Below are 12,946 nucleotides of genomic sequence, written 5' to 3'. Positions count from 1 at the left end.
GAGAGAGAGAGAGAGAGAGAGGAGAGGGAGAGAGAGAGGAGAGGGGAGGGAGAGAGAGGAGAGAGAGAGGGGGGAGAGGGGAGAGAGAGAGGGGAGAGAGAGAGAGAGAGAGAGAGAGAGAGGAGATGGGAGAGAGAGAGGAGAGGGGAGAGAGAGAGGAGAGAGGGAAGAGAGAGAGAGAGGGGAGAGAGAGGGGAGAGAGGAGAGGGGAGAGAGAGGAGAGGGCAGAGAGAGAGAGAGAGAGAGAGAGAGAGAGAGAAGAGAGAGAGAGAGGAGAGGGGAGAGAGAGAGAGAGAAGAGAGAGAGGGGGGAGAGAGAGAGAGGAGAGAAAGAGAGAGGAGAGGGGAGAGAGAGAGAGAAGAGAGAGGGAGGGGGAGAGAGGAGAGGGGAGAGAGAGGAGAGGGGAGAGAGAGAGGAGAGGGGAGAGAGAGAGAGGAGAGAGAGAGGAGAGATAGAGGACAGAGAGGAGAGAGAGAGAGAGAGAGAGAGAGAGAGGAAAGAGGAGAGAGAGTGGAGAGGGGAGAGAGAGGGAGAGAGGAGAGAGAGGAGAAGAGAGAGAGAAAGAGAGAGGAGAGAGAGAGAGGGGGGGGATAGAGGAGAGTGAGAGAGGAGAGAGAGAGGAGAGAGGGATAGAGGATAGAGAGAGAGGAGAGAGAGAGAGAGAGAGAGGAGAGAGATGGACAGAGAAGAGAGGAGAGAGAGAGGAGCGAGAGAGAAGAAAGAGAGAGGAGAGAGAGAGAAAGAGAGAGGAGAGAGGGAGAGAGGAGAGGAGAGATAGAGAGAGAGAGGAGAGGAGAGGAGAGGAGAGGAGAGAGAGAGCAGAGAGAGCAAGAGAGAGAGAGAGGAGAGAGGAGAGAGAGGAAAGAGGAGAGAGGAGAGATAGAGGGGAGAGAGGGAGAGAGGAGGCGAGAGAGAAAAGAGGGAGGGAGGGAGAGAGAGAGAGAGGAGAGAGAGGAGAGAGAGAGGAGAGAGGGGGAGAGGAGAGAGAGAGAGAGGAGAGAGGGAGAGGGGAGAGAGAGGAGAGAGAGAGAGTAGAGGAGATAAGGAGAGAAGAGAAGAGAAGAGAAGAGAAGAGAAGAGAAGAGAAGAGGAGAGGAGATAAGGAGAGGAGAGAAGAGGAGAGGAGAGATCAGGAGAGGAGAGGAGAGGATAGAAGAGGAGAGGAGAGAAGAGAGAGGAGAGAACAGGAGAGGAGAGAAGAGGAGAGAAGAGGAGAGGAGAGAAGAGAACAGAAGAGAAGAGAAGAGAAGAGGAAAGGAGAGGAGAGGAGAGGAGAGGAGAGGAGAGGAGAGAAGAGGAGAGGAGAGATCAGGAGAGGGAGAGAAGAGGAGAGGAGAGAAGAGGAGAGGAGAGAAGAGAAGAGAAGAGGAGAGGAGAGAAGAGGAGAGGAGAGAAGAGAAGAGGAGAGGAGAGAAGAGGAGAGGAGATAAGGAGAGAAGAGAAGAGAAGATGAGAGGAGATAAGGAGAGGCGAGGGAAGGGGAGGTGCGGGAACCATGGCCTCATAACTCCCATGTATGAGAGGTGATGGGTCCGGCCAACTTCAGGGGGAGATGTGACAGCAGCACACTGGGAAACTATTCCTCAGTATCCTCACCTTCCTGACACAACACAACGTCCTTAGCAGAAGTCAGGCGGGGTTCATTCATGTCCATCTACACCCTGCACAGTCCCATCGAGGACCATGTCCATCTACACCTTGCACAGTCCTATCGAGGACCATGTCCATCTACACCCGGCACAGTCCCATCGAGGACCATGTCCATCTACACCCTGCACAGTCCCATCGAGGACCATGTCCATCTACACCCTGCACAGTCCCATCGAGGACCATGTCCATCTACACCCTGCACAGTCCCATCGAGGACCATGTCCATCTACACCCTGCACAGTCCCATCGAGGACCATGTCCATCTACACCCGGCACAGTCCCATCGAGGACCATGTCCATCTACACCCTGCACAGTCCCATCGAGGACCATGTCCATCTACACCCTGCACAGTCCCATCGAGGACCATGTCCATCTACACCCTGCACAGTCCCATCGAGGACCATGTCCATCTACACCTTGCACAGTCCCATCGAGGACCATGTCCATCTACACCCGGCACAGTCCCATCGAGGACCATGTCCATCTACCCCCGGCACAGTCACATTGAGGACCATGTCCATCTACACCCTGCACAGTCCCATCGAGGACCATGTCCATCTACACCCTGCACAGTCCCATCGAGGACCATGTCCATCTACACCTTGCACAGTCCCATCGAGGACCATGTCCATCTACACCCGGCACAGTCCCATCGAGGACCATGTCCATCTACCCCCGGCACAGTCACATTGAGGACCATGTCCATCTACCCCCCGGCACAGTCCCATCGAGGACCATGTCCATCTACCCCTGGCACAGTCCTAGTAATGGTGGCAATCAGCGACTTATAGTGGGACTGCGACATTGCAGCTGACAAATCGGACACTAACTGACACTTTTTACACTTTGTTGGGGACCAGTGACACCAATACAGTGATCAGTCCTAAATAATATGCACTGTCACTCTACTAATGACACTGGCAGGGAAAGGGTTAACATCAGGGGCAATCAAAGGGTTAACTGTGTTCCTAGGGAGTGCTTGCTTACTGTGGGGGAGGGGCTCTGACTGGGGGAAGACAGAGATCCGTGTTCCTGATTAGCAGAAACATCTCCATCTTCCCCTCTGGCAGACCGCCGTCCTGCCTCTCACGGGAATGATCGCGGGTGGCCGATAGACATCAGGTCCGCGGGACCCAATGATTGCAACGCCCCCTAGAGGCTATTGCACAAAGTGAGGTGCAGGTACGTAATTTCGCTCAATAGAGCGGAGCTGCCGCAGTAACACAGTCAGCAACTGGTTAACATCCACATCAATGAACTGGCTGCAGCTCTAGAATCCTCTCCAGCACCTGGACTGACTCTGCATGACACCGAGGTGAAGTTCCTGTTGTATGCAGATGACCTCCTACTTCTGTCACCAACAGAGAAAGGCCTACAAGACAGCCTGGAAGTGCTGGAGAAATACACCTATAAGTGCCGGTACAAGATCATCCAGCACCCAGGGCAAAGATGCCAAACTGTGCCCCCCTTTCCCTTAGGGTTAGGTCAGGGCACCCCTATCTCTGCAATAAACCATTGCGCAAAGGGCAGCCCTCCCTTCTGCCCACCCTTTGTCCCGGCCCTGCTACCTATCAACTCAAAGAGAACAAAAACCATGGCATTCCAAAGGAAGAACACAGAACAAACACAGAGCCCTTCCGTTACATTACACAACTAACAGCTACACATACCTTGGCCTAGAAATCCAATCAGAAGGATTCAAGCCAGCCATAGAGGCCCTAAAAGACAAGGCATGAAGAGCCTTCTATAGCATTAGGAGAAATCTGGACCACCTAAATACACTGGTGAGGGTCTGGCTTATGGAACCAATCCTTCTTTATGGTAGTGAAGTTTGGGGTCCTGTCACCCACCCAGACTAATCCAAATGGGACCGCAGCCTGACAGAAATATTCCAGCTAGAATTCTGCTAGCACCTCTTTCAACGCCATCGGAGCTCCTCCCACAGTGCCTGCCGGTCTGAGTTGGGCAAATTTTCCTTACTACACGCAGTACAGAAGAGGACGCTATCATACTGGGACACCTACAAAACAGCAGTCATACCACCATGAAGCCCTACTGACCAATAAGGACCAGCCCAAGCTGTGTGGCCTGCAGCAAATCCTCAGCTCCTGATCCATCCCAAACTCCGAACAACTCATCAGCACCTTGTCAATCCCAAACACCCAACAACTCATCAGCGCCTTGTCCTTCCCAAACTCCCAACAACTCATCAGTACCTTGTCCTTCCCAAACACCCAACAACTCATCAGCGCCTTGTCCTTCCCAAACTCCCAACAACTCATCAGCGTCTTCTCTATTCCAAATCCTCAACAACTCATCAGCGTCTTCTCTATTCCAAATCCCCAACAACTCATCAGCACCTTGTCTACCCTAAACTCCCAACAACTCATCAGCACCTTCTCCATCCCAAACCCCCAACAACTCATAAGCACCTTCTCTATACCAAACTTCCAAAACTCATAAGCACCTTCTCTATACCAAACTTCCAAAACTCATAAGTGCCTTGTCTATCCCAAACCCCTAACAACTCATCAGCACCTCATCCATCCCAAACTCCCAACAACCCATCAGCACCTTCTCTATCCCAAACTCCCAACAACTCATCAGCACCTTGTCCACCCCAAACTCCCAACAACTCATCAGCGTCTTCTCTATTCCAAATCCTCAACAACTCATCAGCGTCTTCTCCATCCCAAACTCCCAACAACTCATCAGCACCTTCTCTATCCCAAACTCCCAACAACTCATCAGCGCCTTCTCTATCCCAAACTCCCAACAACTCATCAGTACCTTGTCCATCCCAAGCTCCCAACAACTCATCAGCGCCTTCTCTATCCCAAACTCCCAACAACTCATCAGCACCTTGTCTATCCCAAACTCCCAACAACTCATCAGCGCCTTGTCCATCCCAAACTTCCAACAACTCATCAGCACCTTGTCCATCCCAAACCCCCAACAACTCATCAGCACCTTGTCCATCCCAAACCCCCAACAACTCATTAGCACCTTGTCCATCCCAAACTCCCAACAACTCATCCGCACCTTGTCCATCCCAAACCCCTAACAACTCATCAGCACCTTGTCCATCCCAAACTCCCAACAACTCGTCAGCACCTTGTCCATCCCAAACCCCCAACAACTCATCAGCACCTTGTCCATCCCAAACCCCTAACAACTCTTCAGCACCTTGTCAATCCCAAACTCCCAACAACTCATCAGCGCCTTCTCCATACCAAACCCTGACAACTCATCAGCACCTTGTCCATCTCAAACTCCCAACAACTCATCAGCGCCTTGTCCATCCCAAACTCCCAACAACTCATCAGCGCCTTGTCCACCCCAAACTCATCTATAGAGGAGGATCCCCCTGAACTGTGATGTGGGGTGTTGTAGAGGAGGATCCCCCGTGAACTGTGATGTGGGGTGTTGTAGAGGAGGATCCCCCGTGAACTTTGATGTGGGGTGTTGTAGAGGAGAATCTCAGTGAACTGTGATGTGGGGTGCTGTAGAGGAGGATCCCCTGAACTGTGATGTGGGGTGCTGTAGAGGAGGATCCCCCGTGAACTGTGATGTGGGGTGCTGTAGAGGAGGATCCCCGTGAACTGTGATATGGGGTGCTGTAGAGGAGAAACTCCATGAACTGTGATGTGGGGAGCTGTAGAGGGGGATCCCCATGAACTGTGATGTGGGGTGCTGTAGAGGAGGATCCCCGTGAACTGTGATGTGGGGTGCTGTAGAGGAGGATCCCTGTGAACTGTGATGGGGGGTGCTGTAGAGGAGGATCCCCTGAACTGTGATTTGGGGAGCTGTAGAGGAGGATCCTCTGAACTGTGATGTGGGGAGCTGTAGAGGAGGATCCCCTGAACTGTGATGGGGGGTGCTGTAGAGGAGGATCCCCTGAACTGTGATGTGGGGTGCTGTAGAGGAGGATCCCTGTGAACTGTGATGTGGGGAGCTGTAGAGGGGGATCCCTGTGAACTGTGATGTGGGGTGCTGTAGAGGAGGATCCCCGTGAACTGTGATGTGGGGAGCTGTAGAGGGGGATCCCTGTGAACTGTGATGTGGGGAGCTGTAGAGGAGGATCCCTGTGAACTGTGATGGGGGGTGCTGTAGAGGAGGATCCCCTGAACTGGGATTTGGGGAGCTGTAGAGGAGGATCCTCTGAACTGTGATGTGGGGAGCTGTAGAGGAGGATCCCCTGAACTGTGATGTGGGGAGCTGTAGAGGAGGATCCCCTGAACTGTGATGTGGGGTGCGGTAGAGGAGGATCCCCGTGAACTGTGATGTGGGGTGCTGTAGAGGAGGATCCCCCGTGAACTGTGATGTGGGGTGTTGTAGAGGAGAAACTCCATGAACTGTGATGTGGGGAGCTGTAGAGGAGGATCCCCCTGAACTGTGATGTGGGGTGCTGTAGAGGAGGATCCCCCGTGAACTGTGATGTGGAGTGCGGTAGAGGAGGATCCCCCTGAACTGTGATGTGGGGTGCTGTAGAGGAGGATCCCCCGTGAACTGTGATGTGGGGTGTTGTAGAGGAGAAACTCCATGAACTGTGATGTGGGGAGCTGTAGAGGAGGATCCCCCGTGAACTGTGATGTGGAGTGCGGTAGAGGAGGATCCCCCTGAACTGTGATGTGGGGTGCTGTAGAGGAGGATCCCCCGTGAACTGTGATGTGGGGTGTTGTAGAGGAGAAACTCCATGAACTGTGATGTGGGGTGCTGTAGAGGAGGATCCCCCTGAACTGTGATGTGGGGAGCTGTAGAGGAGGATCCCTGTGAACTGTGATGTGGGGAGCTGTAGAGGAGGATCCCCTGAACTGTGATGTGGGGTGCGGTAGAGGAGGATCCCCGTGAACTGTGATGTGGGGTGCTGTAGAGGAGGATCCCCCGTGAACTGTGATGTGGGGTGTTGTAGAGGAGAAACTCCATGAACTGTGATGTGGGGAGCTGTAGAGGAGGATCCCCCTGAACTGTGATGTGGGGAGCTGTAGAGGAGGATCCCTGTGAACTGTGATGTGGGGTGCTGTAGAGGAGGATCCCCTGAACTGTAACGTGGGGAGCTGTAGAGGAGGATCCCTGTGAACTGTGATGTGGGGTGCTGTAGAGGAGGATCCCCTGAACTGTGATGTGGGGTGATGTAGAGGAGGATCCCTGTGAACTGTGATGTGGGGAGCTGTAGAGGAGGATCCCCCTGAACTGTGATGTGGGGTGCTGTAGAGGAGGATCCCTGTGAACTGTGATGTGGGGTGCTGTAGAGGAGGATCCCCATGAACTGTGATGTGGGGTGCTGTAGAGGAGGATCCCTGTGAACTGTGATGGGGTGCTGTATAGGAGGATCCCCCTGAACTGTGATGTGGGGTGCAGTAGAGGAGGATCCCTGTGAACTGTGATGTGGGGTGCTGTAGAGGAGTGTCACGATCGACCACGCCCACGGCGACTAGCTAACCGAGACGTGGTTTGGTGACTGGGGAGTATAAGGGAATAAGGGAAATTCCTACTGAGTAATAAGACTGGCTGTGACACTTTCACAGCCCGCACTGCCTTTGGTCACCACTAGAGGGAGACTCCACTCCAATACAGCTGGCTAGCCACACACAGGCAGATACAAATCTTACATACAATCTGGTGCACTCTAATGGTGGGGGAGCAGTCTAGCAATTATCACACACTACTAGAATTCCTCCAGCTATCCTACAAGCCAGAACCCCTGTGGTAATCACTCTTCCCACTGTCCCCACACCCACACACCACAAACGATAGCCTGCCACCACCCAACAGTTTGTCCGCAGACTGGTCTGCTGGGCCACCACACACACACAGATCTACATCTGGTTTACAATCTGCATGCAATCTGCCAACACACAGTGCAATTGCATACAGATTGGAATGTAGCGTAGACCAAGCAATTAGGCACTAAAATGCAACAATTTCTCCAGAGATACGAGTCTGAGCTTAGTACACAGAAGTCACTTATTATTTTATAATTTAATATCCCGAAAGTGGGCAGTGCATAAGAAATATATGCAAAGCAAAAGCAGTTACAAAAATACAAAAAAGATAAAAAGACACACAATCTGATGATGCCAATCAAAGCTTGCAGACTGTTTGGAGCCTATCGTGGCCCCCTGCGGATCCCCGCAGCCAAGATGACCAGCAGCTCTCTTTGAGGTTTCAGGAAGGTGACAACTTTTGTTCACTTGTATGGGAGACTTTTATTGGCATTGAGGTGTCAACTCTATCCCAGAGAATGGTCCTGTCCCTTTTCAGGTGCTAATAACAGGACATATTGACTGATACTAAATACTACAATTATACTATTTCTACAGATCACTTCATATCTCGCTAAGGCAAAGCTACCCTACTCTTACATTTATGTTACATGTAGAGGAGGATCCCCCATGAACTGTGATGTGGGGTGCTGTAGAGGAGGATCCCCGTGAACTGTGATGTGGGGTGTTGTAGAGGAGGATCCCCTGAACTGTGATGTGGGTTGTTGTAGAGGAGGATCCCATGAACTGTGATGTGGGGAGCTGTAGAGGAGGATCCCATGAACTGTGATGTGGGGTGCTGTAGAGGAGGATCCCATGAACTGTGATGTGGGGTGCTGTTGAGGAGGATCCCCTGAACTGTGATGTGGGGAGCTGTAGAGGAGGATCCCATGAACTGTGATGTGGGGTGCTGTAGATGAGGATCCCCTGAACTGTGATGTGGGGTGTTGTAGAGGAGGATCCCATGAACTGTGATGTGGGGTGCTGTAGAGGAGGATCCCCCATGAACTGTGATGTGGGGTGCTGTAGATGAGGATCCCCTGAACTGTGATGTGGGGTGTTGTAGAGGAGGATCCCCTGAACTGTGATGTGGGGTGTTGTAGAGGAGGATCCCCTGAACTGTGATGTGGGGTGTTGTAGAGGAGGATCCCCTGAACTGTGATGTGGGGTGTTGTAGAGGAGGATCCCCCTGAACTGTGATGTGGGTTGTTGTAGAGGAGGATCCCATGAACTGTGATGTGGGGTGCTGTAGAGGAGGATCCCATGAACTGTGATGTGGGGTGCTGTTGAGGAGGATCCCCTGAACTGTGATGTGGGGAGCTGTAGAGGAGGATCCCATGAACTGTGATGTGGGGTGCTGTAGATGAGGATCCCCTGAACTGTGATGTGGGGTGTTGTAGAGGAGGATCCCATGAACTGTGATGTGGGGTGCTGTAGAGGAGGATCCCCCATGAACTGTGATGTGGGGTGCTGTAGATGAGGATCCCCTGAACTGTGATGTGGGGTGTTGTAGAGGAGGATCCCCTGAACTGTGATGTGGGGTGTTGTAGAGGAGGATCCCCTGAACTGTGATGTGGGGTGCTGTAGAGGAGGATCCCATGAACTGTGATGTGGGGTGCTGTTGAGGAGGATCCCCTGAACTGTGATGTGGGGAGCTGTAGAGGAGGATCCCCGTGAACTGTGATGTGGGGTGTTGTAGAGGAGGATCCCCTGAACTGTGATGTGGGGTGTTGTAGAGGAGGATCCCCTGAACTGTGATGTGGGAAGCTGTAGAGGAGGATCCCCCATGAACTGTGATGTGGGGTGCTGTAGAGGAGGATCCCCCTGAACTGTGATGTGGGGTGCTGTAGAGGAGGATCCCCTGAACTGTGATGTGGGGTGCTGTAGAGGAGGATCCCCCTGAACTGTGATGTGGGGTGCTGTAGAGGAGGATCCCATGAACTGTGATGTGGGGAGCTGTAGAGGAGGATCCCCCTGAACTGTGATGTGGGGTGCTGTAGAGGAGGATCCCCTGAACTGTGATGTGGGGTGCTGTAGAGGAGGATCCCCTGAACTGTGATGGGGGGTGCTGTAGAGGAGGATCCCCTGAACTGTGATGTGGGGAGCTGTAGAGGAGGATCCCTGTGAACTGTGATGTGGGGTGCTGTAGAGGAGGATCCCCTGAACTGTGATGTGGGGTGCTGTAGAGGAGGATCCCATGAACTGTGATGTGGGGAGCTGTAGAGGAGGATCCCTGTGAACTGTGATGTGGGGTGCTGTAGAGGAGGATCCCATGAACTGTGATGTGGGGTGTTGTAGAGGAGGATCCCCTGAACTGTGATGTGGGGTGCTGTAGAGGAGGATCCCCTAAACTGTGATGGGGGGTGCTGTAGAGGAGGATCCCCTAAACTGTGATGGGGGGTGCTGTAGAGGAGGATCCCCTAAACTGTGATGTGGGGTGCTGTAGAAGAGGATCCCCCTGAGCTGTGATGTGGGGTGCTGTAGAGGAGGATCCCCCCTGAACTGTGATGTGGGGTGCGGTAGAGGAGGATCCCCTGAACTGTGATGTGGGGAGCTGTATAGGAGGATCCCCTGAACTGTGATGGGGGTGCTGTAGAGGAGGATCCCCCTGAACTGTGATGTGGGGAGCTGTATAGGAGGATCCCCTGAACTGTGATGTGGGGTGCTGTAGAGGAGGATCCCCCGTGAACTGTGATGTGGGGTGCTGTAGAGGAGGATCCCCCCTGAACTGTGATGTGGGGTGCGGTAGAGGAGGATCCCCTGAACTGTGATGTGGGGTGCTGTAGAGGAGGATCCCCATGAACTGTGATGTGGGGTGTTGTAGAGGAGGATCCCCCATGAACTGTGATGTGGGGTGCTGTAGAGGAGGATCCCCATGAACTGTGATGTGGGGTGCGGTAGAGGAGGATCCCCATGAACTGTGATGTGGGGTGTTGTAGAGGAGGATCCCCCATGAACTGTGATGTGGGGTGCTGTAGAGGAGGATCCCCCATGAACTGTGATGTGGGGTGCGGTAGAGGAGGATCCCCTGAACTTTGATGTGGGGTGTTGTAGAGGAGGATCCCCCATCAACTGTGATGTGGGGTGCTGTAGAGGAGGATCCCCCATGAACTGTGATGTGGGGTGCTGTAGAGGAGGATCCCCCATGAACTGTGATGTGGGGTGCTGTAGAGGATCCCCTGAACTGTGATGTGGGGTGCTGTTGAGGAGGACCCCCATGAACTGTGATGTGGGGTGTTGTAGAGGAGGATCCCCCATGAACCGTGATGTGGGGTGCTGTAGAGGATCCCCTGAACTGTGATGTGGGGTGCTGTAGAGGATCCCCTGAACTGTGATGTGGGGTGCTGTTGAGGAGGACCCCCATGAACTGTGATGTGGGGTGTTGTAGAGGAGGATCCCCCATGAACCGTGATGTGGGGTGCTGTAGAGGATCCCCTGAACTGTGATGTGGGGTGCTGTAGAGGAGGATCCCCTGAACTGTGATGTGGGGTGCTGTTGAAGAGGACCCCCATGAACTGTGATGTGGGGTGCGGTAGAGGAGGATCCCATGAACTGTGATGTGGGGAGCTGTAGAGGAGGATCCCCGTGAACTGTGATGTGGGGTGTTGTAGAGGAGAATCCCCCATGAACTGTGATGTGGGGTGCGGTAGAGGAGGATCCCCCATGAACTGTGATGTGGGGTGCTGTAGAGGATCCCCTGAACTGTGATGTGGGGTGCTGTAGAGGAGAACCCCCGAGAACTGTGATGTGGGGTGCTGTAGAGGAGGATCCCTCATGAACTGTGATGTGGGGTGCTGTAGAGGAGAACCCCCGAGAACTGTGATGTGGGGTGCTGTAGAGGAGAACCCCCGAGAACTGTGATGTGGGGTGCTGTAGAGGAGGATCCCCGTGAACTGTGATGTGGGGTGCTGTAGAGGAGGATCCCCGTGAACTGTGATGTGGGGTGCTGTAGAGGAGGATCCCCCTGAACTGTGATGTGGGGTGCTGTAGAGGAGGATCCCCGTGAACTGTGATGTGGGGTGTTGTAGAGGAGGATCCCCTGAACTGTGATGTGGGGTGCTGTAGAGGAGGATCCCCCTGAATTGTGATGTGGGGTGCTGTAGAGGAGGATCCCCTGAACTGTGATGTGGGGTGCTGTAGAGGAGGATCCCCGTGAACTGTGATGTGGGGTGCTGTAGAGGATCCCCTGAACTGTGATGTGGGGTGCTGTAGAGGAGGATCCCTGTGAACTGTGATGTGGGGTGCTGTAGAGGAGGATCCCCTGAACTGTGATGTGGGGTGCTGTAGAGGAGGATCCCCTGAACTGTGATGTGGGGTGCTGTAGAGGAGGATCCCTGTGAACTGTGATGTGGGGTGCTGTAGAGGAGGATCCCCTGAACTGTGATGTGGGGTGCTGTAGAGGAGGATCCCCCTGAATTGTGATGTGGGGTGCTGTAGAGGAGGATCTCCTGAACTGTGATGCGGGGTGCTGTAGAGGAGGATCCCTGTGAACTGTGATGTGGGGTGCTGTAGAGGAGGATCCCCCATGAACTGTGATGTGGGGTGCTGTAGAGGAGGATCCCCCTGAATTGTGATGTGGGGTGCTGTAGAGGAGGATCTCCTGAACTGTGATGCGCTGTGCTGTAGAGGAGGATCCCCTGAACTGTGATGTGCTGTGCTGTAGAGGAGGATCCCCGTAAACTGTGATGTGGGGTGCTGTTGAGGAGGAACCCCATGAACTGTGATGTGGGGTGCTGTAGAGTAGGATCCCCTGAACTGTGATGTGCTGTGCTGTAGAGGAGGATCCCCTGAACTGTGATGTGCTGTGCTGTAGAGGAGGATCCCCGTAAACTGTGATGTGGGGTGCTGTTGAGGAGGAACCCCATGAACTGTGATGTGGGGTGCTGTAGAGGAGGATCCCCTGAACTGTGATGTGGGGTGCTGTAGAGGAGGATCCCCTGAACTGTGATGTGGGGAGTTGTAGAGGAGGATCCCCTGAACTGTGATGTGGGGTGCTGTTGAAGAGGATCTCCTGAACTGTGATGTGGGGTGATGTAGAGGAGGATCCCCTGAACTGTGATGTGGGGTGCTGTAGAGGAGGATCCCCCTGAACTGTGATGTGGGGTGCTGTAGAGGAGGATCCCCTGAACTGTGATGTGGGGTGCTGTAGAGGAGGATGGTTGGGGTATCAGGACCCTTATAGATGCCCTCCCCTACTCTTACCCCAGCTGCTGGCGGTGCGGCCCATGAACTCCCGGGTTCTGGGGTTCCACATAAACTCCTTCCACCCATCCATGATCTGGGAACAGCTTCTCTTCTGGCTGGGATCTGACATCCTGCCCGTCCGGTGCGCTGCCTCTGATCCCGGCTCAGCTCTGCCCTTCACCATTTATCCTCTTATAGCCCCCCCCCCCCCACCATAATTTTCCTAATCCTCCATCCTTCCCCCCCCCACCTGTAGATGGCAGACTCTGATATCAGAGGTCACCTCCATCCCCCGACAACTCTCCTTTATTAGAGGATATAATACAATGGGCTCTTCTCTTCTCCC

At 53.6% G+C, this 12,946-nt stretch overlaps 1 protein-coding gene across 2 annotated transcripts in view; it reads right to left on the bottom strand.

The window, feature by feature from the left end:
* The window catches only part of LOC309553724 (sodium/potassium-transporting ATPase subunit beta-2-like), a 42,685-nt gene extending 29,943 nt beyond the window's left edge, over positions 1–12,742 (bottom strand). For both annotated transcript variants that reach the window (XM_082255101.1, XM_082255102.1), the window contains exon 1: positions 12,619–12,742. In XM_082255101.1, the coding sequence (XP_082111227.1) occupies positions 12,619–12,730 (112 nt within the window). In that variant the 5' untranslated portion in view covers positions 12,731–12,742. The remainder of the gene's footprint in view (positions 1–12,618) is intronic.
* Positions 12,743–12,946: the final 204 nt, after the last annotated feature.

Source organism: Pelophylax lessonae (assembly GCF_965119305.1).
Source record: "Pelophylax lessonae genome assembly, chromosome: 4".
NCBI classification, from domain to species: Eukaryota; Metazoa; Chordata; class Amphibia; order Anura; family Ranidae; genus Pelophylax; species Pelophylax lessonae.
The sequence above is the reverse complement of the archived record's forward strand: the minus strand, read 5'-3'. Positions and strand labels throughout refer to the sequence as shown.